Below are 27,367 nucleotides of genomic sequence, written 5' to 3'. Positions count from 1 at the left end.
TGCCCGAGACCACGCCTGCCCAGCCTGCCCGCCCGCGCCGAGCTCCTCGGTTGCATGTCGCCCGAGACCACTTCCTCTACGTGGCCTGCCCGCCTGAGACATTCTCCTCAAGCTGCATGATGTCCGAGACCACCGCCGCACGCCCAGCCTCCCTTATTTGCTAAATCCGGACCGCGCCCCTGGTAACGGACCAGCAGCCGCCCGGCAAGAACAAATATTGAAAGCTGAAGCCATGCCTCAGACTCCCATTACAACGATCGATGCATAGCTTCTTTCCGGGAGGGAATATGATGAGGATAATAATGGCGACAAAACTCAGGCTGACGTTAGCTGCCCCAGATGACGCCTCACGTCTCGATCGACCCGACAGCACTTGGTCAAACGCACCAGAACGCCGGTCGAGGCGCATTAACGCCTTGCTCTGGCCCAATCCTTCATGCCACGCCAACACCGCTATTATACGTGGCCGGGAGTACGATCCTGCTCCCTACAGAATAGGCACAACAAACACAGCAAGTCACCCTATAAAAACCCCACTCCTGAGAGGAGGAGGGGAGGGGGAAAAACATTAAAAAAAAAAAAGATATATTCACTTCATCTGACTTGTTCGTCAGAGGGGTCGGGCCGAGCTTCGACCCGACCTGTGTGCAGGTACAAAGACGGAGCTACTTCCCATCAACGTCGAGGAGAGGGACCCTTCCATACGTGACGTCCTGACGAGCCCCAACGTGATCCGATCCGCACGGCCGCCCACATCAACGACCCCGAGAAACCTTGAGCTAGATTCTCACCATCCGAACCCGAACCGAGCCGCGTCGGCCCCGAGGCCGCGGCATAAAAGTTGTTTGCACAAACATGTACTTAGATTCAATTCTTAAAATCTAGAACAAGAACGTTAGCCCTTCATTGATCCCAAACCGGCTAAAAATAAATAAAACACAAGTGAGTTCACGATTTAACGTTAGCCCTTCAAACTCAAGATTTAATAACATGAGTTTGAAACCTTAAGAAATCTTTTTATTTTTGTTTATTTAATCAATAGAAACCAATAACCAAAATCAAAACTGAAATCGATGATTTGATAACCGGAACTGAGATCAGTAAGAATCAAATCGATTCCGATTTTATTTTAAGTGGAATCGGAATGGTCAACTACAGGACTATTCCGATGTATATTTTGTTGTAATGGATGGATCCCAGCCGTCGGTTATGACGTTAATGAATCAACTTAATCTACTGAAATTGAAATTGATGGTTAGGACAGGATGAACCCTTTTGATGGTACCCTTCGTGCAATTCCTACGTACGTGCATGCAATTCGCATTCATCAGAACATCCGATCGAAGTTGTATCTCTCTCTCTCTCTCTCTCTCACACACACACACACTCTCTCTCTCTCTCTCTCTCTTCCATCGTAACATAATTAAACAAATAGTCTTATTACTATTATTAATATTTTCAGAAAAAAATAATAATAATCGCTGATGTGATACTGACTCGAGCTTCACCTAATAATTACTGGCAACCACAAGGTTAGATGGGACCTACGAGTCCCAAATGGGGCCGAACGCAGGTATTCTAGCTTTGTTGCATGCCCTGATGACGTCCCTGCTGCCTTGAGGGTTGCTCGTCACCACCACCACCTCCGCCTCCCAATCCCTCGCCGCCTCCACCGCCACTTGCGCAACGTTCGGCCGCCCCAACACCGCCGTGTCGTGCACCACCACCTTCTCCTTCGGCTGCCGGCTCAGCATCTCCTTGATCTCCCTCCCGAAGTTTTGCTCCACCCCTTTGGTCACCCACACCAGGCGGACCTCCGCCGCTGTGGGCTGCAAAATGAAGGAAAGGAAGACGCAGATGCCGGAGCCAGTGGCCACCAGTACCACCCGGTTGTACATGTTCACGAGGTACGGCAGGCCGGCGAAGTGCACCCCTCGTACCCACAGGTGGGTCGGCGGGTCCGAGACGAGCCCTCTGGTGAAGTCGCCCACCGCGCCGGCGAGCATCATGTGGCCGTCCTTGCCGTCTGATATGATCCCGAAAGCGTGCCAATCCGACAAGGCCGACCTGCTGATCCGCCCCAGGAGACCGGCTTCGACCCCGCCGGCGAACTTTATGATGGAGGCGTGACTGGACGGCGCGGTCACTGTGACCGGAACTCGTGATGCCGTGACCCAGGGGAGGATGATGAAGAAGGTGATGGTCGAGGTGAACCAGAACTCCTGCTGCTCGATGAGCTTAGAGCCTTTGAGGTTGTAAGATTTTGTGGCCGGATCATAGCCGACGGTGAGGACGACGAACGCCCAGAGAAGGGCGAGCGCCGTCCATCCGGCAAACCGATGCGTCCGCTCGAAGAGGTTGTGGTGGAGGTGTCGGACGAGCGGGAACGCGGCCATGCAAGAGAGGCAGAGTAAGGCGAGGATCGCGGAGGCGACGACGACGATCTCGTCGGACGTGTCCTTCCGGGACTGGAGCGTGAGCACGAGAGCGTAGATGAGCCAGGCGACGGAGGAGACGCCGCAGCTGCTGTGGATTCCGCCGAGGGACTGGAGGAAGGATGTGACGGCGGTCTTGACGAACAGGGGCACCCAAGGCCGCCCGAGCGCCTTAACGGCGAGCCAGAACACGACGCGGAGGAAGGCTTCGCTGCGGCAAAGCGTCAGGGCCAAGATGTTGCCCATGGAGAAGAGAGCCGCTCTCTTCTTGGCGTAGGGGAAGTGGCCAGTGACGGCAAGGACGAGCGCGGCCACGTTGACGGTGAAGCAGACGGCGAACAGCCGCTTGTACACAGTGAACAAGCCCTGATCCAGCAGTATGACCGACAGGCGGGACGACTCGCCGCTTTTCCTCCTCACCGAAGGGCTTCTCGTGGCCGCGGGCTGGGGGACTTGTTCTCCGGACGCCTGCTGCTTCTCGACATCGTCGTCCTCGTCCTCAAGGTCACAGAAGTGGCTACTGGAACGGCTCGTGGACTTCTGTAAGTCGGAGGCGAAGGGTTGGACCTTGAAGGAGCTCAGCGAGACCTCGCGCTCGCAGGAGTTGTCGCCTGCCGCCCGAACTCGGACGTCGAAGAGGACGCTTTGTGGGTGGTTGATCTCGAAAGAGACCCCTCGGCAACTGGAGAAGCGCTGCAGATTGGTTGGCTCCGCCATGGCTGCACTCAGGAAAGGAGTGGAAGGTGCAGTTACAATAAATAGGAGTCCGTCTACCGCTTGCAATCGTCGATTACATGGTAAGGCGAGAGCTGCGCCGCAGAGAGAATAGATGACTAGGACAATCCATTATTGAACGTTTCGAATCCGGCAGTAGTGGAATTTAGCTTTTTCTTTTTTGGTACAACAAAATTTCTTGCGCACTTTAACGAGCCAATATTTGCGTCACACACAGGTCTCATCTGGTAGGAAATTTAAGACTTGTATTACTATAAATGGAAAATATTATTAGAATTCAATCTCTGAATCAACGCGGGCAGAATCTATGGTAGATCCATTAAAAATCCTGATTTAATGATGTAAAGATCGGAACCGAGCTAATATAGATATGATGTAAAACCTAATTTAATAGCGGTATTTTGTTTCTATTGACGCATCTTCTGTCATCGTTATGTCATCTTTCATTACGCTGTCAGTGGTGGCACCACTACCACCTGACGTTTAATCCGCATCGAGCTCTAGAATTATGGCTCGAATTGGATCCGGATCCAGATAGACGGGTACTTAGTTTGATCCGATCGGACCCGATGTTCCGATGAACAAGGTCAGCGACGAAGCGGCTGTCAGGGCACTCGGGTGGGAGCGGGTCTCGGACGCAAACAGGGTGGCTTGGCTCGGAGTCGTCCGGGGAGGTCGCAGTGTCGAACGTTGACTCGGTATTGCGTTCAAACACGGCAAGTCGGAAGCGATTCCGCATGCCATGATTTCGTTTGGTAGTGCTCCAATAATGGTGCACTGTCGCATCAACGAGGCCGACACGTCGTCGTCCTAACATTAATTACGTGCAGGGTAGTGAATGAATCCCTGCCGTCGGATCGAATCACGAAGCTTGATGAGCAGGCTTGAATAATATCCTTGATAGTGAGAATAAATGAGAAAATATTTATTCTTCATCGCCAGTATATAACTTTTTTCTCATAATCTCAATTAAGTCATTCGAGTTGATCAGATCAAATTTTCATATTTATTTTTTATTGGAATGAATTGAAAATCGATCGTAGCGTATACAATTCCTGATGCAGAATATACTCATATCAGTCTTGATCTACTGATTGCTATTAAGATGCTAACGTGGGTAGAAAGAAGCCTGCATCACCCCTTCTCAGCAGCAAACAACAGAGCAACAATCTATCGAACCCAATAGATCACGATTTAGGGGTGTGAAAATAAAAATCTTTAAAATTTTCATAAATTATGTTCAACATTGTGTAAAGATTGATGTGTGAAATCTGTAAAATTAAAAATTGCGTTTATGAAAAATTATATTTTGCCTAGGAAGATCGTATATCCCTGAATCCATACAGATATGTAGATGATGATGAATGAGGTCATGTGTCCTCCTCTCTAGCGGTGAGCCACACAACTGAGGAGGAGAAAGGGAGAGGAGAATGGGAGGTGACGACCAAAAAACTTCTAGTCATGGGTGTTTGGTTCTCTTCTATTTATAGAGACCCCTTATCAATTTAACCCAAATGAATTATGCCATATTGGATATTGGATCTCCATCCAACTAGCTAAGCATCTTAGATTAGTAGATCTCTATCCAATAATCTCTTATTAACTCTTATTGGATCTCATCCATATGATCAAATAATTCAGAGGCTTATTGGATATCTAATAAGATAGAGGCTCTGGTAGATATCTCATATTTGAATCTCTACTTGTTACAATGTCAACCATATGTGTGTGACCATCTAGACCCAATATCGAGCTGACAGTGAGTCATACCTATCAGAACTCCTTCTAGCTTAATGAATTATTATCTCCATAATAATTTACTCGATTCATCGACTACGAACGTCTTAGGCCACCACGTCGTAGTCACAGATGATACAGGGGAATCCAAACCATTGGACTTGTCTGTCCTCGATTACCGTGTATCTATAATCCTTTATCCATCTAATACCTCAGATATTGTATACCGGGCATGGTACTGTCAGGCTCATACAATTTCTATTCGAGTCTCGCTCTAATCGGATTCTCTTGAAGAACTTTTTTTTTTTTCTAAATATGAATGACCCTGACTAGGGATTTGTTTGAGCAAGAATACATAAGATATTCCTTTCATGACACTAAGAGTGGATGATCCTCTATCAGCACTCAATAGCACTTGTAAGGTTTGGCTACCACTCTCGATAACTGATTATGCTAAATCTATAACTTCCAGACCTATAAGTCTAGTATCAAAGAGTGGAGTACTCATCCAAGACATCCTTGATGTCTCAAATGTAAGGACCAGATAAACCACTAGGACTACGGAATCACTCTCTGACAATAAGGCATCACCAATAATCTAACATAAGCGGATCAATAAGTGAACTTATTCTCCAATGAGCTCCTCTACTATATCCATAGTGTTCACACACAAGCAGTTATGAGACTAGCCGCCTCCATCATATGTACAAGTATACAGTACATTAGTCAGTCCGGTTATCTCGATGTCCCTCTCGAGTAACCTATGACCGGGATTATTTAGGGTTTATGTTTTAAGGTGAATTAATCTCATTATTATGATCTCATCACAATCCGATTCTCATTGTACATATCCACATCATAATATATATATATATATATATATATATATATATATATATATATATATATATATATATATATATATAATAAGCAATATAAAGTGATAAAATGCTAAATAATATAGCAAGAAAAAAGAATGTGTATCATATCACATGTGTCATCATTCACATGATTGGCTTATAAGGCACCTACGACTAGCAATCTCTCACTTGACCAAAAATCAACCATCTGTGTCTGATCCCCCATCAGACTCCTATGATGCTCAAAAACAATATGAGACAACGGCTTTGTCAATGGATCTGCGATATTATCTTCGGATGAAACTCTTTCCACTGCTACATCTCCTCGGGCCATGATCTCTCTAATAAGCTCGAACCTCCTCAGAACACTTTTGATGAGACCCGGGTTCTCTCATTTAAGCAATCGCCACGTTGTTGTCACAATATAAGAAAATCGGCTCCTCGTTGCTTGGCATGACTCTCAAATCTGTGACGAACTTCTTCATTCAAACTCCCTCGTTTGCTGCCTCTATTATAGCAATGCACTCTGCCTCTGTGGTCGAGCTAGTAGTTGTACCTTGCTTGGAACTCTTCCAGCATACAGCTCCTCCATTTATAGTGTACACATACCCCGAATTTGACTTGCTATCATCGACATCGGACTAGAAACTCGAGTCTGTGTAGCCTTCCACCTTGAGGCTACTACCTTCATATACCAGTAAAAGATCCTTAGTCCTCCATAAGTACTTAAGGATACATTTTACTACTTTTCAGTGCTCCAAACCTGGATCTGCCTGATACCTGCTCATGACACTCAGAGCATGCGCTATATCAGATCTGGTACATAGCATGATATACATGATAGACCCTATCGCTGAGGCATAGGGTATCCTATCCATATTCACAATTTCTTTAGGAGTATTTAGGGACATACTCCTAGAAAATGATCTCATATCTCATCGATACGAGACATCTCTTGAAAATTTTTATGTCAATCTTTTTGACAATGGTGTCTATATAGCTAGACTGAGACAAGCCAAGCATCCTCTTGGATCTATCTCTATAGATGTGAATCCATAAGATATAGGATACTTCTCATAAATCCTTCATTGAAAAGTGTCCAGATAACCAAGCTTTTATTGTGGATAGTATTATAATATCATTCACAATGATCAGGATGTCATCCATATATAATACCAAGAAAGTGATAGTGCTCCCACTTACCTTCCTATATACGCAAAACTCATCTTCATTCTTAATGAAGTCATAAGATCTGATTGCCTCATCAAATTTTATGTTCTAACTTCGAGAAGCTTGCTCTAGTCTATAAACAGACCTAAGCAGCCTACACACCTTATTTGGGCAATCCTTGGACACAAATCTCTCAGGTTGTATCATATACACCTCCTCCTTAAGGTTTCCATTGAGGAACGCAGTTTTTACATCCATCTATCATATCTTATAATCATAGTGTGCTACAATAGCCAATAGAATTTAGATGAATTTTAGCATGGCTACGGGTGAGAAGGTTTCATCATAATCAACACATTGCTTTTCAAGATATCCCTTAGCCACTAGCTTTGCTTTATAGGTCTCTAACTTTCTATCTACTCGAATCTTCTTCTTGAAGATCCATTTACAACCGATGGGTACAATACTCTCGGATGTATCAACTAGGTTCCAAACCTTATTGGAGTACATGTAATCCATCTTAGAATTTATGGCTTCTTGTCACTTCTGGAAGTCTATACTCGTAATAGCCTCCTCGTAGGTCTGAGGATCAATATCCTCAACATCCTCTCATCTAATATGACTCACATATCTCTCAGGAGGATGTGATACTCTGCCGGACCTACTTAAAGTCGAAACTTGTGTGTTAGGTACCTGAACAGACTCGGGGTGTAGAGTGGTGCTTGAGCTAGGTTCTCCAACCTCGCTCAACTCTATTATGCTCCCACTATCTCTGCCAAGAACATGTTCCTTCTCAAGGAACACCGCTCTCTTGGTTACAACGACTTTTTGGTCCTCAAGATGATAGAAATAATACTCACAAGTTTCCTTGGGGTATCCCACGAACTTGCACCGCTCCGTTCGCGATACCAACTTATTGGGGTTATCTTTTAACGTGGGCAGGACATCCTCAAATCTTAACTACCTTAAGATCGAGCTTCTTGCATTTTCATATCCTATATGGTGTATACACTACTGAATTAGTTGACTCTTATTAGATCTTATCTATATGAGCCAATAATTCATAGGCTTATTGGATATCCAATAAGTCCCTAAATTATTAGATCATATGAATGAGATACAATAAGAGCTAATGAGATATTATTGGATAGAGATCCACTAATATAAGAGGTTTGGGTAATTGGATGAAGATCCAATACCCAATATGGTAGGATCCATTAGGATTAAGTTGACAAGGGGCCTTTATAAATAGGAGGGAATTAAACACCCATAAGCTAGATACTTCTTGGTTGCCACCTCCTATTCTCCTCCTTAGATAGCAGGTGTGGAGATTTAGACAATGATTTGAGGAGCGTCATTGTAGCCCTGCTGTGTGGATCATTGCTAAAGAGGAGGACGCTTGACCTCCTTCATCCTCTCCTATAGATCTGTAAGGATTCGGGGATATATACCTATGTAACATAACTATTTCACATGTGGTTTTAAGTTTCGCGGATTTTACGCACCAATCTTCGCACGACGACGAACACATTTTTGTGAAATTTGAGGATTTTTATTTTCTGTTCTTCCACTATGCATGTGATGTCATCCCTAGATTTCCCTACACCATCAAAACGAACTTGTGCTTTTAGGATAGAATCAAGTCATACCGATTCACGGTTGATGACATTAAGGCAACCATATTTTTGCACTAAAAGGAGGGCCATGAGCCCTTGGCTCCTCTATGGGAGGAGCACTGATAAGGATATTTATTCTCATATTGGTTGAGGAGTAGGAGAACCAAGAGCTTATAAATTCGTCGAGTCACCCTTACCCTCAAAAATGTATTTTGAAGCTCATAAGTTTCGAAAGGGTAAAATTGTACGGGCACGCCCAAAACGATTAATTTCTTATAAGCCTATGAGATCGTAGCAACGATGATCAAATATTGACTTATCAGTTTTCACTTGTATAAAAATCATAAAAATAATTAAATTAGGATATCTAAGACTATTTGCAATAATCAAAGACAAATCTTTCCCTAGATTGGCAATCTCAATATAGTCCCCAAAATATTTATTTTATTTCATATATATATATATATATATATATATATATATATATATATATATATATATATATATATATATATATATATATATATATATATATATATATATATATGCTGGTCAGAGTTCAAGAGTTGCAATACTTTCTCAGGTTTCGCTACTCTAATAACTTATCGATGTGTATGATTGACTCACTTGAATGTTTCTAGTTAATTAATGAATAAAAGTTTTTAGACAAAATATATATATTCAGGAAAAGAAAGAAACTTACTATTAGTAACCTCTTAAAAGAATAATAAAATATAATTATATTATTTACATCCCTCAATTACTAATCTTAGTTTTTTTTTTTTTTTTTTTTGGTCTCTTACAAACCGTGAGTGCCCCTTGCCATCACTCCCTTATCAATCGTCCCTTTGTTTCCAATTACTCCCTCATCATACTTGTCATAGATAAATCTATATAAAGGATTTTTGATAAATCTATATAAATTTTTTTTGATATAATGTTTATATATGTTCATATCTTTTGGTTGTATTCATGCCATACGTAATAAGTAGAGGACTTGTAATAGACTTAATAGTCTCATTTTAATTTATTTTTATGATCGTTTAGTCTTATAAATACAAGTTGTACATATCGTCATACAAAAATAAAATTATTCAAAAATATATTATCCAAACAGTCAACTTCAAATTTTCTGTGGAACATCTTGGAGCTACATACGTGGCACATGATGGAATAGACCTTTAGGATATTGTTTAAGGCTAATTTATCACCTTATTCTGTATTTGTGTCGTAGGGATACTTGTGAGGACTTTCAACTATAATGGACCATCTAGGATATTTTGTTACATGATCATTTAAAACTTATGAATTATATATTTATAATTTATATTATCTATCAAGTATTTATTAAAATATTATCTCGAGTTAAATCCTTTTTCTAACTTGTTTTCTCGTTCATACAAATGAAGCAAATAAAATTAGTTAAAGATTGTAGCAACTCACTACTTGACACTATTAGGCTCTGACACCGCTCGATGCCCTCTTGACATCGCTTGTTGAAGGTGGACGTGAGCAAGAGCATGATCCCCGTGGTCGCCTGGATCAACTCCTCCCCTTCCCTTGTCGCCCTCACTTACTCCCCGCCCGTGTCAATTTTGCACCAAGATATCTCCGGCAGCCATTTCCCCACGCCGCCTTGATCTACGAAGAAGAAAAAGACTGCTCGTCACCACTTGACGCTTGAAGCTGCTTGTGATTAGGAGATGAAGAAGTTAAAAAAACAAGGAAACGATGATGAGTACATTTATGAACAATCCAAATCTAAGTTTGAATGATCTCTACTAGGAACAATCCAAATTTGAGTTCAATGTTACACATCATCTCTCAACCCTTGAGAACCATCTCAGAGAAGTGATAGACACTGGACTTTCGCTAACAATCAGCACTAACGATGTTGAGTTTGCAGACAATCTGCATGCTACTATGTTCCTTTCCATCAACTGGGAGAATGCTGCATGATGTAGTTGACAAACACTTGGCATCCGCATGGCAAGCAGTCTCAGAATGGATAGGAACAACAGATTCAATTCGATCTACCAAATTTGTAGCACTTGTAAAGCAGTTGGTAAAGAATAAATTGGAAGCTTCTCTAAATGAGATTGCCGACCAAATCTAAGCGACAAACCTCCTTAGCTTTGATGCTATTGTAATGTTACTTTCTTGGAAAATTTCACAATCTATAACTCTGTTTCTGTAACAGTCAGATAGATTTCTCGGCAAGAGCAAGAGTAAAAGTCTCAAATTCAGGAACTAATCTTAAATGTGGGTCATGATGTGAGATTACAGGGATTGATACCGGTTTCTGGGCACCAATCCTTTGGCAGATCAGGTAATGTACCACATGAAGAAATAATAATGGATACATCTGCGGCAGCAAGAACTCAGAGATCCCACTACAATGAGTAGTCCACTTGTGTTCCATGACAACCAATGCTACATGCCATGAACTGTGAGAAAACAAAAGCAGAAAGATCATTACCTGATTCAACTGAAAGCCAAATATGACCACTCCAAAGTAAACATGACTCAAATGGATAATAATCGGTTCTAAGAAGCGCAGAGAACAATGATGCCAGAAAACATTGAGAGAGAAGTTGTTCGAAGAACAGTTCTAATTCTAAATATAAGGGAATTGGTTCTTCTTCTTCATCATCAAAATGAGCATCATATGAATCTACAGTCTTCCACACAGAGGCTATTTTATCAAGAGATAATGCAACAAGATTCATCAAGTGACAAGATTCATACGAACTAACAACACTCAACCCCCGAATTCATTCATATGAACTAACATTTCTTAGGTCTCATTCTGGAATTTCACCCGTATAAACTACTCATAGAATGGATAGAGTGAAACAACTGCAGTTTATCAAGAGAGAAATATAAACCAAAAAAGTATTGAGTTATGTAATCTCAACAAATGACCACATGTTAACTTCTAATGCTAGAACAAGTCCTCCAGAGTTGCAATAAAACTAATGAATTAGATAAGATTCAATGACCAAAGTCATCGGGCACAGGTCTCAGAGATGGAGGAGTTGTGACCTTATGGTTACCACAAGAAACCTTTGCAAAATTATTTAGTGTTTCTGACAAAATTAAGAAAAAGTAGAGATGAATTTAACTTGCTTGTGCAGGTAAACAGTCCTAATCTCAGTAATTTAACTTGATATTCTTCTAGAAATACTTGCAAAGCCATTATAGCTACAAGGAGACAAAGATTCAAGTGATATAAACAAACATGTTGACCTGTCCGAGGAGGACGAGAACCCGAGGGAGAGGAGGAACCGGCAACGACCTCTGGAACTAGGGTTGTTAGGGAATCGGATCCAGAGAAGAGGAGATCCTCGAATGAGCATTCCAGCAAAGATGTTGTGGGAACGAGCAATGTGGATTTCTCTGGGGAACACGGGAAGAAGCGGAAAGAAAGGGCGGAGGAGATGGAAGTTGCTGATCGATGGAACGCTCCGCAAGAATCCGTTACCAACCGAGCCGATCGGCAACGAATCGTAGGGCGGGGCGGGGAGGGGCGCAGCGCGGCGACAGACCACGCGAGATCGAAGCAGACGGAAGCGCGAATATTTACCGAGTAAGAAGAGGAGATGGCTCGATGGGGAAGGCAGCGAGAGGAGGAGGCGGCGGAAAGAAGCGAGGCGAAGAGGGACGCCGAGAAGAGATTGGGGGCGAAGGAGAAGAGCGCGGTCGGTTGGAGGGAACGCGAGAGCGGACAACCCGAACTATGAGGAGGACAAAACTACCCTCAAACTCGCAGGGTAATAATATACAACAATAGTGGGAGCTAATTGGTATTTCATAAATTAGTAAATAGTGATAAAATAAATTGGATCTTTTTATTATATCCTAATAAAGGATGTTCTCTCTGATATCGTGATATATTTTTCCTATCATTTCAAAGTTTTAAAAAAACATATTAATTTAGATTTTATTTTTATATTCATGTTAATATTTAAATCTCTCTCTCTCTCTCTCTCTCTCTCTCTCTCTCTCTCATATTGATTTTCGTAGAATTATCTATTATTTAGATATTTCTCATCAATATCCCTTATTTTACTTTTACTTTTTTTAAATAGTATTCTTAATTTAAAAAAATCTAAATTATCCCTCAAAAAAAAATCACCTATATTTTAGTCTATTACAGTATTTTTAGTATATTACAATATTTTAACTATCATAATAAAAATACTATAAGTCCTACTCGAAAATATCGTAAATGATCTAAATGATTCTAATCACAATCAAGCGAAAAATATGATATTGTAATGACCTACGAGTAATGATAATAAAAAACATAGTATAATATCAGTTATTATAATTTTAGTATATTAATAAAATATTATTAATATTATTAAAAATATTATAAATGAGCCAAATGAAAAAACCGCAGCAATTGAAAACTAGTAAAAAAACGAACGAAAAAATTTAGTAAGAAAACTTTTGAGCGGTACTTTAGATATTTTTAAATTAATAGTACTATTTGAAAAATAAAAATAAAAAAGTGGATATATATATATATATATATATATATATATATATATCCCCTCTTTTATTTATTGGATTAGTTTCAAATTATTCTGCTTCGAATTACATATTCTGCTTGATAAAAGAAAAAAAATTAAATTAAATTAAATTGTTTTACCAAAATTCGAACCTAAATTATTAGAATTCAAATACTAACCATTATATTTGTGTTTTAATTTTTTTTATTTTTCTCTTATATGGTCTCTTTGAAATCAAATTGAAATTATTGGTTTCGATTCCGATTTAGAATCAGTTTATTTCTAGTTCGAGCTACATAGATGAGAAAGACAAATAATGCATTGCAGCCATAATAAACGTGACGTGATGGTTCAATGACAAATACATTGATGATTTTAGTATATTAAAAAGGCAAATGGCATTAAATATAACATGGTGACTCCGTTAAGTTGGTTCGAAGTAGCAAGCAGATTGATGAGGGAAGAGCTTTGAAATGGTCAACTGGTTTATTAATGCTATCCGCTCCCTCGTACCGCGTAGAAATTATTGCAAACCATATTCAACGCAATAGCATTTAGTGCGTCAAGGCGACCTGGTCAAACCCTATAATCTTTCGAGGAAATGATCAGAGTCAACGTGTTCGTGAATCATACATAATCAAGGGAAGTTTATTGGAACATGCTATGGTCGAGCAGCCATGTGATCAGATTTCTTCTCCTTCTTTACGAAGAAACTGTATCATTACCAATTACTCGAAAATAATATATATATATATATATATATATATATATATATATATTGAATTCATGAAAAAAATCATATAAACTTTTATGAAATACTTATTCTTGTATGAAAAAATCATTTTATCTTTATCTTCGTTGGATCCATGGCTTTCTCCATCTTGTACTGTCATCTTTGTCTCATTGCATTATTTATGTATTCACAAATCTCATTGACTTTCATTGAACCCATCCTTATGCATTTTACCCGTGCCCTTGATGGCTATTGACTTTTATCGTCCTAACTCTCCTCCCCTCTACTTTATCAAATTTATGTCTCATCGTCATCATCCTTATCCATGATATAAGTGATCAATAACTAAAACGGAGGCAAGAGGCTACGATTGAGAAAATATAAACGTGATAGAGGAGAGAAGAGCTAAGATGATGGGAGATAATAATCACATGTGTCATGAACCGCCGAGAGAATTCGATGGGGTTCACACATGGGTCCAACGAGGGAAGTGATTGTATAATATTTTTTCTAAAAAAATATATATTAAAATAATATCCTTAATTTAATTTTTTTTCTTCAAATTATTCTTTTAAAAATATTTCTATTATTACAATGTTATTGGCCTACTATGATATTTTGATCATCATAATAAAAATATTATAAAATCTAATGTAATATGACTTATAAAGTTCACATCATGTGAATAATGATCCAACAATTAAATACAATGACACAAGTGATTTTTAAGTCAACCGTCGTCTGATGGGTTTTTGAGGAGATGACCTGACCTTATTTGAATCAAAGGTCGGTACAAGAGCTGAAGATGAAGATGGTGGCAAGGGTTATACGAAGAACTCAACCTCCCATCCCATCCTTCGTTAAAAGACCACAGTCAAAAGTTTATTCCCTCGATTTGATCTCTCCAACGTGTCGGTTGGTGGAAACCTGAGTTGAGCAGTCTCCGACAATGCATTATCTTTGTACCCACCGTCGTACCATGGTCCAGCGTACACGACCAAGTGGCCCCCACATCTCCCTCCGCCTGTTCTCCCTTCCCACACCACCTCTTAAAATCTCGCCGGCAGACATCCACGGAGCTGCAATAAATGGAAATTAGGAGGCAGTTGGACCGGGTTTCTTCGTTGGTTTCCATCTTCGAATCTCACCCGTCGGGTTTGATCTGATAGCGAATCGAATCTTTTGGTACCGAATTGGTTTAATTCGAGTTCGACTACTTCCTTCTTCATCGGATTTGATCGGTTTAAATAGAATAAAAAAGGGAGTAAATTCTCATATTAAATCCAAATTCAAATATATTGCTAAATGATAATAATGGTCTATCAGTCCAATAGACAGTGACTGATACGAGACAAAAATCCGTCCCAATGAAATATCGACACGTGGAGTTTGTCACATTTTGATGCTTAAGATTAGCGACTCCTTAAGATTCGACATACGTGTCGTTCTACGGTTGGTGGACTAATGGCAAGCGTGTAGTGGGGTTCACAGGTTGTGTTCATCAGAAGGCCAACACGTAAGCAGCATCCGAGCTGCTGACGTCACTACTCTTCTCTTCCACGCGCTTACGCGCGAAGGTTCTCGCTCGCTTCCACCCACCTTCCGATTAATCTACCGCCGCTACGTATTATCTGATTCCTGCACAGGGTTTCCATGGTCAACCCATCCATCGCAGTGTTTCTCATACTGTACGTACGGTGAAGATATGGTCAAACGTTAGATTCATCTCTCCTCCACTTCCTCTTCTTCTTCTTCTTCCTCCTAGAAGACCGAAGACCGGTATTTTGGGTGAATGTGTAGTACAACATGTTGAGTTCTAACGACGACATGATGAGTGGTTTCTTTGGACTTTAATCCTGGCCTTATTATATACCATCCCTTCCCTCCCTGTTCTCATCATCTCCCATCACACACACACTCTCTCTCTCTCTCTCTACTCGGAAGAGTAGGGGCTGCCAACGGTCTGAGCTCGTCGTAATCGTTTCTGGTTTCAGCTTGGTGAGATTGAGATGCTCGTGAGCCACTTTTCCTTGTGAATTCAGCTGGATTTGTACCATCTCTTTCCTTTCCTGGACTCGAGCAGAGAGCTCTGTTTAGTAGCCCGACATGGAGAAGGACCAATGCCTTCTGCTGGCCGAGCTAGCTCGAGCTCGGAAGCTGGTGGAACAGATGGAAGCTGAACTCCGTCGACATTCTGCAAACGAGTCCTGCAAGGCACTGCTCCGGGAATTGTTCGCCTCGATTGAGAAGTCCATTTGCATGGCTAAGACAAGCAGACCAGACTCTTCCCGCCCCTCCTCAGGCGAGAGCTCGCAGAGCGATCCGTCCAAACCAGGCTTCAAGGATCACACGCCGAAGAAGAGGTAGATGGAGAAGAGCGATCGCTTTGTTTGCCGGTGAAACCGGTTGGTATGGCCTCCTCAATCACTCGTGTTTCCTTGCAGGAAGACATTGCCCAAGTGGACTAGCGAGGTGAGAGTGAGCTCAGCCGCCGGAGGAGTCTTCGAAGGGCCTGTCGATGATGGCTATAGCTGGAGGAAGTATGGCCAAAAGGACATCCTCGGAGCCAAACATCCAAGGTGAGCTCAATGCCTCACCTTTCTTTCGTGTCAGCGATCTCATGCTCTGTAACCTGTCGCAGAGGCTATTACAGATGCACGCACCGCGTCGCTCAGGGTTGCCCGGCAATGAAGCAGGTGCAGCGATCGGACGAGGACCCGCTGCTCTTCCATGTGACCTACCATGGGATGCACACATGCCTTCGGAAGCAGGGGCAAAAGCAGCGGCGACCAAAGGAAGACGAGCATCAGACAGGGCTCAGAGTTGAGGCCTCCTCCCTGTCCTTCTCCTTCGAATTGGGACTGGAAGCTGCGGCAGCGAGGGGGAACATGTTTGCCTCACCCGCAACAATCGAGAACTGTTTCAGTAGCTCGACCTCTCCCACCTTTCAGTCGCCGGCGGCGTCCGACTCGACCTTCTTCTCGCTGTCTCGATGCGTATTCGAAGACGGAATCAAGCTCTGGAGCCCGGAATCCGACGTGACAGAGATGGTATCAGGAGCTAATTCTGCCGCCAATCCCCCTAAGGTGGACATGGATTTCATGCTCCAAGAGCCGGACTTCGAGGCGGACTTCTCCAGCTTCTTCTCATGAGACCCGGAACAGAATCCAATTCGTTACACTCACTACACAACAGTAGCTGCTCTGCTGCTGATGCTGATGTATCCAGAAGCTGAGGTTGCCTGCATAAATTCTTGAACTAAATTGTGCATAATTTTCGCTCCTTTGGTCGATCGAGGATTGACCAACGAAGATCGGTTTGCATTAGTTGTCAGTAAATCCATAAACAACACTCCACAGTGTCAAATAGTTGGAAAGGTTAATGTGACTTGATGGGAGGAGAAGATGGATGAACAGTCGTAAACATTGTAGGATCAAAAATTCCTTGGAAATCATATGCTGCCATTCATGAACAACGCTGACCGGAAGCTACGACTTTCTTTACTATGGTATTAGTACATGTGCTCTCTCTGCAGGACCGAACAATCTTGAAAACACTCATCCTCTGTTGAGAAGAGGATGAAATTGATGACTGTCCGTCGTCAACCCACCACATCATTGCTGAAGAGCTTGAATTGGTGGGCGTCGAGCACCAGCTTCCTGATGGAGGCGAACGCCCCCATGATGCCGACTCCGGTGAACACAACCATGATGAAGATGTTGATCCAGTGGATCGCCGAGCGCTTGGAAGGGCCGATGGAAATGTTGTACAGAAGCATGGGGAGTACGAAATCCAGAGGGATGAACCCGATCGCGCCGACGACGGCAACGATGTCGCCAAAGAACGGGAGCATCGCAGCCATGAATCCACAGAACACCATGTAGAGCGTTCTAAGGATCAGCCTGGGCACGAGGTTTCTCTTGGAGAACTTGCTCTTCTTGATGTCGGCTGAATTCTTCTCGATGATCTCGTAAGCGACCTGGGAGTAAACCTGCAATCGGAACAATGTTGGCCTCAAGTTCCTCAGCTAAGCTTGTGCCTCATTGGATCAGTCTCTTACCAAGCCAATGGCTAAGAGTTGGAGGAGGACGAAGACGACCGCAAGCCCCAGTAGCCATGTGGGTGCCAGGGAAGGTCCCGAGTCGGGAAGAAGGCTGTCGAGCACATTGGAGTTCACCTTGTTTCCGAAGGCCCAGTAACCAGAGACTGCAGCCGAGTAGAACGTCACGATGATCACGGAGTAGCACAGCATCAGCCCTTTCACCATCTTCCCGGTGGCTGGAGGTGCCATGGTTGCCTGCATCGGTGCAGCTTGGTGGGTCAACAAGAGACAATTTGATGCAGACACCGCACTCATGTAGCTGTACCTGGATTTCCGGAAGTATTCCATTTCCATAGAGCGAAGCCAGGATGGAGATGGACGTGAAGGCATTGAAGGTTCTCTGAACCCTGGATGAGTCCAATGAATAGTTCCTCGGAGGAGCATTTCTGGAGTAACCTTTTGCAGAGAAGAAAGGCAAAGGGTTGATCATTGTGCTGCTTAGGCATCTTTTTCTGATGATGGATCATAATATTACATGATCTTTATTAGATAGTATATATATCTTTATACTTGAGGTCCAACTCTCTATATGCCAAGAACATTCTCTCTGCATATATTAACAAAAGATGTGTTCTTCCATCAAGAAGAATATGATTCGCCTTGTCGGCGTCTGATCAAATGATGAATCGAGTGTGATTGCTTGGAGAACAAGTGAGAGGATCGAGGAAGAGAATGACCTGCGTTGATGCAGCCTGCAGCTACGAGAGTAGTGTAACCCAAGCTCAGAAAAAGGGAGACCAGATTGATGTGCCGGAGAGAGTGGAAGGATGGCAGCTGCGAGAGAAGGATCAGCACCACTGTCACCATAACGATGAAGTGATACAGCCTCAAGGGACCATCAGGAGAAAGACTGGAGTACATGATCTGATCCATCCCGTGCACACAAGAGAGCCAAGTTGCAGCACAAAGATGTTAGAATAACACAATCGTCGCATGAGAATAAACATGGAGTCTTACATCAACTTCTTCATCTGAATTAATCAATCATCACGACAAAGACACAATGGAGTTCATTCTTCGGTCTTTGGTAATGAAATTGGTGCTTTCCTTTGTGTTTTATACTCTATTTTAGTGCTTTCTTTTCACCGACTATCTCATGTTGCTATCATTTCAGCACCAGTGTTTTACCCATATTCCTTGACTAACACCATAAAATAAATATGCCTAATTCCTCTTCCCAATAATGAGTTTAGGAGAGAAGAACAAGCAAGAACAGCAATTAGGATGTGCACCTGACATTTGTGTCGATGAACTTCCAACATGCAATATGGAACTTGTTGCGTACACACAATGATCACTGTCCGCATCAAAAAATGCTACAGTTGTGATGGTTCAGACGATGTTAAGGTGATTCTTTGGGCTTAATAATGAAATGGTATCAACTGTTTACTCATTCTTCTCCAAAAGAGAAGACTGGTTAGTAATAAACAAAAGAACTATTATCGCATATTATAGTGTGTAAACTACCAAACCTTTGGATGCCATGAAGACAAAGCTTAAAAGCTCAGCAACATCAAGTGAAGAATACAAATTAAGTAAGAAAAGAATGATGAAAGAGACTTGGGAAAGAAGAAGACAAGTAAACAAGGTAGAAATCATGGAAAACAACGCTACCTTGAGGCATTCTCCGGCCAGCAAGACGCAGCCGATGCTCACTCCGGTGTTGATGGCCGTCTGGAAGAACACCACGAAGTAGAACATCCAACCGGAGCCTGTAGCAACCAGAACAAGAAGAAGAAAAGATGGTCAAGGGAGGGAAGAAGTGTGGCGGTCGCCATGGATGCGATGGGGTTTCCGTACCCAAGACGTCGGCGGCGAGTTCCCGGAACCGGATGTGCCGTCGGCCTTGCTTCTCGCAGTGATCCAGGACCTTGGACATGAGGGTGTAGGCGTAGAAGGTGACGGCGCCCACGACCGTCAGCGCCGCCAGCCCCACGCCCCAGCCCAGCCCTCGGAATGCGTACGGCAGCGTCAGGATTGTGGGGCCGACGATCGCCGTCGTGAGATGGAACCCCGCGTGCCACCAACTCCCTGTAACGCCGACGTGCATGTGGTGGAGTTAGAACCCTAGCGCTGCACCGACGAGGAGAGAGAGAGAGAGAGAGAGAGTGAGAGAGAGAGAGAGATAGCTCACCCACCCTTCGATTCGAGGACGAAGGCGGCGCCGGCGTCGGGCGGAGGCGGCACCGGCGACGCTTCCTCCATGGGGGAGGAGGAGGCAGAGGAAGACGGGGGAGAGGTGACGATCCACGAAGCAAAGAAATGAAATATCGTTGCAGCGAGCGCGTGTCTACGTACGTGGTGGGGCCAGGTTAGGCATACCTGCGATGGACGAGGAAGAAGACGACGACGAAGGAAGATTACTGGAGGATTGGGATTTCGGTTAAGGAGAGGGATTAGATCGGGGGTCGAACGCGACTTCCGGCTTTCCCGGGCAGACATTGAGGATTAGGAGCTCGAAAGAGGATGCAGTCGTCATGGCTTCTTCAGCTGATCTCAGCACGCAATCGAGATCGCAAATATGGAACGTGACAGCACATTTTTTCTGTTTTCTTTCCTTTTTGTTTTTTGCCCCTTTTTTTTCTCCTCCTCCGGGAACGACAGCGGAGGATACCATCATTCCTCGACCTTCCCGGTTACCCGAGTGGTTATTGGAAAGAACACGATGGGGTCCTGCGGACCCATTCTTCGATCCTGCCATCACACACGAGGGTAACCTGAGGCCATGAGGTCATCTGGCTCGTCGCCGACTTTGGGGCCCAGAACTATCGAACCAATAGCCAGGCATCCTTTCCTAGTTCGTGGCTCGACGCCGATAGATGAACCAGGCGCTGACCAGACCCAGGATGATAGCTGGCTTTTGATTGACCAAGTAACTAATTAAGGCATTAATTGTAGCTCCTTAATTATATATATAGAGCTTTGACTTATTACCGAGATATTGACGTGAAAACCAATTTTGATCATTTCCATATATATATATATATATATATATATATATATATATATATATATATATGATTTAACTTGAATTAAATGATATGATGAGTTGATATCCGTGAACTGATTAAAGGAACCATGATTCGGTATTGAATCGAATTGATGTCCGATTTAATTATGATAACTATCCTATTATATTTCGTACGATTCATGTCTCTGACTTTTCTTCGCTGCCTTAAATGTTTGCCGTGGGATCCTTTTTGATTCACAGAGAGTGACGCTATGTTTCCTAATCTCACTGCTCGCTTTGGATCTTTCAGTTCCTTTGATTAAGAGTGACACGATATATGCATGTCGTATCCTTTTAATTCCTAAAGTACTCGAATCCAGTTTGGACAATTAGAAGTGATAGCGTCAAACAGGTGAATAGTTTTCTTTGATTGAATGACCATGACAATATATTAGAAATTCCTGTGTTTGGAAATTATTTAATTATATTACCGAGAATAAAAAAAAATAAAGGATGATTTTTTAGAAAAATCTCTCTCTCTCTCTTTGTTCAGAAGGTTTCACTGGTTTTTATTTTTAATTTTTCATTTGGTACTTTTTTTTTTTATAATACCCATAATGCTCCTCACTACCGTTTACCACTTATAGCTTTCGTTCCGTTGCAAGGTATTATTGTCTCCGTGTGATCGTCTCTATCCCAATGTGAGGCCCAATTACATTCCCTCATGTTTGTCATCGAACTATTTTCATGCTTCATCGGCTTCGGTGCATGGGAAGAAGACGGTCATAATGGGGCTTCCTCTCTCTCCTTCACCACATAACACATAGCTCACCATGCTAAGTATCATTTGCATGAACCCATTTATCTCTTCGCCGCCCCCCCCCCCCACTCGACGTGCCTCTCTCACCTCTCATTCGAAGACTATCATCATCACCTCTATCATGAAAGACCTCTCCTCTGTGATCATTACTAAGCACTTACCTATCATATCTCCTCCCTCCTATCTATCAGGGTGACCTTACCTAGTTGACCAACAATGATAAGCTATACTTCATCCACCCAGGCGATATGAAGGATAAGTGTACGACAATGATGAAGTCGATGAGGTGAGGTGGTTACTCATTGTTTTCCATGTCATCACCTCTCGCGCCACTACCAATAACCCCATCTCTCTCCATCCTGTGCTCTTCATTCTCCGTATCTCTTTCCGCATCTTTCACATTGTTATTGTTGTGTAATGCCAAGGACTTACAATGTTCATTCTCTATCTCTTTTCGCATCTTTCACATCGTTATTCTCATCTAATGCATTGCCTTAGAATGAGACGGAGGTGAGGAGCATCATGACGACGAGTGCTATTAGAAGATAAGATACATCAAATGAAAAAAACAAAACTATATCACTTTACTAGAAAAGATCAAAAAGAGAGATTTTTTCAAGAAAATCATCCAAAAATAATTATTGGAATTGGATTCATATAAACCAAAGAGATTAAAACAAGTAGTGTTATGCACATGAACGTTATAGAGTAAATAATGCCGCAATATTACGGAGTTGGACGATATTTGATGGAATAAAAGGAATTTAACTAAATTTACATACGCATATACAACAGTAATGTCTTCGCAATATGGAGGAATTTTCTCTTTAAAAGAAGAAGGACGAATTTCCTAAAAAAATACTTATATTTTAAATATTTCCCAATTGGTATCTCATTTATTTATTTATTTTTTCAAATAATACTCTTAATTAACAAAAACAAAGTCTTAAAATATGCTTTTGTTTGTTAGAATGTTTTATTTTGTTATAGTATTTTTGATATATTACAATGTTTTGACCACTACAATAAATAAAACCTACTTGAAAATACTGTAAAATATCTAAATAAAATGTAAACTTTAATCAAACTAATTATAAATATAATATTATAATATTATAATAATCTATAAATAATGATAAGTAAAAGAACATAATACGATATCACTTACAATATCTTTTAATAATATTTATAATATGTCAATAGCATACTATAAACACTTTTGAGAAACATTATAAACAAACTAAATGAAAATGCCCCAAAGAAGAATGAATAAAATGAAAAAGGCTATAAGTTAGTAGCCAAAATAGTAAGAAAACATAAAAAAAAAATTACAAATAAGAAAGACATTAATTTTGTGTTATGCCAACACCAAAGACTTTTTTTTTTTTTTTTTTTTTGAGAGAACTATTGCCAACTCTCTTCTGGTAATTGAAAGTCCGAGAAAGAAGTCTTTTAAGATTCAAATATAAACTTGTAAATAAACAATCAACCATAGCAGTTGTCTAATAAGTTTGTGGGGAGGGGGGTTTTCCTATCAGAAACAGATAATTTCAATCTTACAAGACAACAAACACCACAGATCAAGAAGATGGGGAAGGCCCCAACAATCTTTTGTCCCATCATGATCTTTTAGCCCATTGCATACCTCTGGGTCCAGCTCCTTGCTGTGGTCTCATACTTGGCCTTATCTGCCTTGTACATATGGGCGATCTCTGGTACCAAAGGATCGTCTGGGTTTGGATCAGTTAAGAGGGAGCAGATTGACAACAGCACCTGTAAGAGAGGAAATTGTTGTTCTTAAAATCCTATTAAGCATATAATATATAAGAGCAAACATAAGGGTGCTAGGGAAATAATGAAAATATAATGCATGACCAATAAGTATACCTGCAAGATGCAAAATAAAAGAGGCACATTCATGAGGATATGCTCCATAGTTAATAAAGCAATAACCTAAATCAACTTACAGGCTTTTCACTAAAATATATATGACCAACTTGTATCATTACATCTCACACACCAATATTTTGAACCAATGGGCCTATACAATGTATATGAATTCTAGGTCTGGCCATGATGTGAATATACCAAAAAGAAGCAGTAACATAGCACTGCTAAATCACCTGCCCTTAGTGACATCACAAATTTGATTAGTGTGATGTAAATTGGATAAGCAGAGAGAATGCAACTGCTGAAGGATAATTGATACAAGGAAAAAGAATTAACCTTGGAAATAGTCAATGCAGGGCTCCATTGTTCCTTTAAGATGTCCAGGCAAATGCTTCCATTGCTATTAATATTTGGGTGGAAAACCTTCGTCTTGAAAGCAACCTGCAGAAGGCACACTCAATAAGTTGGGGAAATCATAGAATCTATTCTTAAATGCTCAATGATTCATGAACATGTCAACCAGGGTAAGATAATCACTATATTCAAGTGAAGTATACATCCTGTATAAATAGTAGTCCTAAAAACCCTTATACTGATGTCCATGACAATACCATAGTACTTAGTGATAAGTGGGGCGACAAATGATAGATGGCATGGATCTTGTATGCAAAAATATTATTCATGATTTATCCATCAGAATGGGAGAGTGAAATTTTTTTTTTTTAATATTTAGCAATGTCGTACAATATCTACCTTGTTTATCTCTATGGCATAATGCTTCCTTACTTTTTTAGCTTCATTCTTACTTTTTGTTCTGAATAAAATGATGGTAGATTTCTAACTTGAACTTCCGTGATACACTCAGATAAAGTTGCATTCATTTCCACCTCCAAAAATTATGCCATACTTTTGAACAATAAACTTATCTCAAGTTAACCAACCAACAAAATTCACCTGTCCTTAAGGGAAAAAAGGGCAAACAAGTTTGTAGTTCTAGATCTTTCATTAAGCTCAACTTCCATTATCTTCAGTGAGATTGTATGTATAGAAAATTTATATATGCAACAGGCAATATCCAGGAGATAAATCTAAGGTTATATGCTATAAAAAATTGTTTACATTGCCTTTCAATAAGACTACTCTGGATGGGCCTTCTTATTAACAACTATCCCAGCACGGGTCATGAATGACGGTTGATGCTCCAAAGTTATAAGGGGAAGTCAAACTTTACATGTAAAACAAAAAAACTGTCACAACTCTCGAGCATGAAATGAACAATGTTGCTAAGAATGTTTCTTTTCAATAAAGAACAGTTGTTAGAAGACCGGGTCTTAATCTTGAAGCAAATATTTGTATAGGTAACAGTCATATCAACTGTTTGATTAACCAAAGCCCTGACATTATAACCATATATGTTATATCCTAAATGGAACATGGGCACATATAGATTGAAAAAGATAAGTTGGCAAACCAAGCATAGCTTAAAAGTTTCAGTGGAGTTCAAGCTTCAGCTTTGGTTCAGATTATGATCCACACAAGCTTGAACTACTTAATGGAGACTAAACTGAAACATGAGCATTGGATCGCTCCAAGGAGCCAAAGCTGTTGTTGAGTTTGGAAGGATGATCGGCATCCTCAGTTTTGTCAGATTTTGTGCTTCGAGGAGAATGGGTTACAATGTAACAGACTTTTTCTTCAGTAATTTAATTTAGTTTTCTTTTGTGGCAAAAGAAAAAAAAAACACGAGCATGGCTTAGATTGTCTGAAGCACGGATCAACAATTAATAGTGACCAACTATAAAGAATGAGCAAAAATTGTGGTTTCACTAATAAAACTAGGAAGGCGGTATGTATATATATACCTTTGACAAACCTACATTTCATATATCGCCTCTATGGTTAGCATTAATATCAATAACGTCCAAAATATCTCATCTTGTAATTTTGCATATATTTTCATGCATACAGCTTCCTAAAATGATTTATCGTTATCCTAGATTAAACTTGTGGCTTCTTTCATCTGATCCAAAATTAGACCAACCTGCACCTTCTCATGGTGTTAAAAAAATGACACTAATATGGCCCTTTTAGAAGGTACACTGGGAACATCTCAACAGGAAATCTGCAAGACATACAGCTCTTAAGATATTTCATCATAGCCTCTAAAACATATGCATAATTTATCATGATAAGAACAGAAATAAAAGTTTTGTGGCTTTTAAGAAAATACATATTTTAGTTTACATTTTTACAATAAAAAACAAAATCATTCATATGTTCAACAATTATTTTTCCCCTATGTGTCACTATATGTTCTACCCGATTGGAGAATCAGATATGATATTAGTGAGGACAAAACAAGATTTCATTGTATGTTAAACACAAACAGATACCATATGCAGTTTTTGTTATCTCTGCTTTACATCAACAATAAATACCTTAGGTGGCTTGAATGGATAATCTGGAGGGAAGTGGATAGTGACAAGAAAAACTCCCCCTGCATATGGACTGTCTGGTGGACCCATTATTGTAGCTTGCCAATGAAACATGTCTTCAGCCACTGGCCCTGTAAGATCATCATTTGAAAATTTAGACAAATTAACTCAGATCTGGAAGAAACACAAGATGCGAAGCTTTGCAGGTTCACCAACAACCAACCAACTTTACCAGGTGCGCTAGCAAGTCAAATCCGTAAAACACCGTAAGCAATCGAAAATGTTTGCTTTGAAGTCCTATCAGTACAAGTAGTTTACCTTTTCCGCACTTATACCTCAACCGGTGTGCTTACAAGCTTTTCCACATACAGTGTCCAATTGTTACGTGAAAATAATCTACTTTAGCATCCAACAAAAACGATCTAAAATAAATGGAGTTAACGATCATAAGCAACTTTACAATGAAGAAAATACAGCAATAAAATGATCTCCATGACATAATCAAGCAGATCTGGAGCCGAATGGGCAAACAGAATATAGTCCATTATCGACCAGCCATCGACCATAAACATTTGCCTCGATACCACTACTGTCTTTCTGGACCTGTATTACTCGAGACGCAGGAAACAAACATATGATGAAAATAACGGAAAGCTCCTTTCTAGGCATGCTAATCTTACAGAATCCTGAGCTAGCAGGCTCTGCTCGTATATAAGTTAATGTGAGGTAATCTGAACGGCAGACATCATCTAACAAATTTCCCGCAAGCCGTGATTTATTGCACAATTGGATTCAGATCTAAACCTTAAAGAAGCAACTTTTATAGAAGGGGATGAGAAACTAAAGGAACAAAGGAGAAGAGCATAGAGAAGGAGATTTGGGGCACCTGCGCTACATGAAGTCGGGGGATCCCTCTGGAGATCCTTCAGCTCCTTGATGATCCGCCTCGAAGCCATGGATCGGGCGATGACCTAAACCTAGCCAAAACACCACCACAAATCGATCCGAACGATTCAAAACAAACCGAAACAAAGAAAGGAAAGCGAAATCGATCAACGAAAACCAATAACGGAGGAAGAGAGGAGGGATTTGCTTACCGTCGTTCTATCTCTGGCGGCCGGATGTAGAAACGGGAAGAGAAAAGTGATGGGAAATTTGTGCTCGTGGGTTGCTTTTAAATCGCGCAAATGCTTCTCCATACGACTCAACTCACGAGCATCAGACACGGCTATCTCACCGCCACGTCGTAACTCAAGTCGGCAACTAAGGTGGTGGGTTGATTTGACCAGAGATGAGACGCGAGCAGGCCGTGTTTGACCGCGTTCAACGCCGCGCCGTGGTAAGAGAAGTCGGCGCGCGGGAATTCC

General features: G+C 41.2%; 4 protein-coding genes across 4 annotated transcripts; 1 reads left to right on the top strand and 3 right to left on the bottom strand.

The window, feature by feature from the left end:
- Positions 1 to 1,420: 1,420 nt before the first annotated feature.
- LOC135632931 (adenylate-forming reductase 06235-like) lies at positions 1,421 to 3,176 on the bottom strand. The gene has a single exon (XM_065141823.1). It carries the CDS (start codon positions 3,150 to 3,152, stop codon positions 1,545 to 1,547), a length of 1,608 nt encoding a protein of 535 aa, XP_064997895.1. The 5' UTR covers positions 3,153 to 3,176; the 3' UTR covers positions 1,421 to 1,544.
- A 12,382-nt stretch (positions 3,177 to 15,558) lies between these two features.
- Positions 15,559 to 17,306, top strand: LOC135633059 (transcription factor WRKY19-like). The gene is made up of 3 exons (XM_065142118.1): positions 15,559 to 16,166; positions 16,248 to 16,382; positions 16,445 to 17,306. Exons 1-3 carry the CDS (start codon positions 15,910 to 15,912, stop codon positions 16,953 to 16,955), a joined length of 903 nt encoding a protein of 300 aa, XP_064998190.1. The 5' UTR covers positions 15,559 to 15,909; the 3' UTR covers positions 16,956 to 17,306.
- Positions 17,229 to 20,470, bottom strand: LOC135633058 (probable GABA transporter 2). The gene is made up of 7 exons (XM_065142117.1): positions 20,044 to 20,470; positions 19,706 to 19,936; positions 19,520 to 19,617; positions 18,583 to 18,769; positions 18,171 to 18,301; positions 17,864 to 18,100; positions 17,229 to 17,794 (listed from the first exon to the last, which is right to left on the bottom strand). The coding sequence occupies exons 1-7, from the start codon at positions 20,345 to 20,347 to the stop codon at positions 17,405 to 17,407; spliced, it is 1,578 nt and encodes a 525-aa protein (XP_064998189.1). The 5' UTR covers positions 20,348 to 20,470; the 3' UTR covers positions 17,229 to 17,404.
- Positions 20,471 to 23,103: 2,633 nt separating this feature from the next.
- On the bottom strand, positions 23,104 to 27,161 carry LOC135634113 (ubiquitin-conjugating enzyme E2-17 kDa-like). Its single transcript, XM_065144332.1, has 5 exons — positions 27,098 to 27,161; positions 26,887 to 26,977; positions 26,004 to 26,131; positions 23,902 to 24,006; positions 23,104 to 23,448 (listed from the first exon to the last, which is right to left on the bottom strand). Exons 2-5 carry the CDS (start codon positions 26,954 to 26,956, stop codon positions 23,305 to 23,307), a joined length of 447 nt encoding a protein of 148 aa, XP_065000404.1. The 5' UTR covers positions 26,957 to 26,977; positions 27,098 to 27,161; the 3' UTR covers positions 23,104 to 23,304.
- Positions 27,162 to 27,367: the final 206 nt, after the last annotated feature.

The sequence above is a fragment of the Musa acuminata genome, chromosome BXJ3-3 (genome assembly GCF_036884655.1).
Source record: "Musa acuminata AAA Group cultivar baxijiao chromosome BXJ3-3, Cavendish_Baxijiao_AAA, whole genome shotgun sequence".
Classification (NCBI taxonomy): Eukaryota; Viridiplantae; Streptophyta; class Magnoliopsida; order Zingiberales; family Musaceae; genus Musa; species Musa acuminata.
Note: the sequence above shows the minus strand (reverse complement) of the source record. Positions and strands in the feature narration are given on the sequence as shown.

Excerpts from the sequence above, each read along its gene's own strand:
- LOC135633058 (XM_065142117.1), bottom strand. The coding sequence starts at position 20,347 with ATGTCTGCCCGGGAAAGCCGGAAGTCGCGTTCGACCCCCGATCTAATC. Across the intron at positions 19,937-20,043 it reads CTTCGTCCTCGAATCGAAGG|GGAGTTGGTGGCACGCGGGG; the intron begins GTGGGTGAGCTA and ends TCGGCGTTACAG. Across the intron at positions 18,101-18,170 it reads GAATACTTCCGGAAATCCAG|GCAACCATGGCACCTCCAGC; the intron begins GTACAGCTACAT and ends GCACCGATGCAG.
- LOC135633059 (XM_065142118.1), top strand. The coding sequence starts at position 15,910 with ATGGAGAAGGACCAATGCCTTCTGCTGGCCGAGCTAGCTCGAGCTCGG. Across the intron at positions 16,167-16,247 it reads GATCACACGCCGAAGAAGAG|GAAGACATTGCCCAAGTGGA; the intron begins GTAGATGGAGAA and ends GTTTCCTTGCAG. Across the intron at positions 16,383-16,444 it reads CTCGGAGCCAAACATCCAAG|AGGCTATTACAGATGCACGC; the intron begins GTGAGCTCAATG and ends AACCTGTCGCAG.
- LOC135634113 (XM_065144332.1), bottom strand. The coding sequence starts at position 26,956 with ATGGCTTCGAGGCGGATCATCAAGGAGCTGAAGGATCTCCAGAGGGAT. Across the intron at positions 26,132-26,886 it reads CCCGACTTCATGTAGCGCAG|GGCCAGTGGCTGAAGACATG; the intron begins GTGCCCCAAATC and ends ATGATCTTACAG. Across the intron at positions 24,007-26,003 it reads ATCCATTCAAGCCACCTAAG|GTTGCTTTCAAGACGAAGGT; the intron begins GTATTTATTGTT and ends TGCCTTCTGCAG.
- LOC135632931 (XM_065141823.1), bottom strand. The coding sequence starts at position 3,152 with ATGGCGGAGCCAACCAATCTGCAGCGCTTCTCCAGTTGCCGAGGGGTC.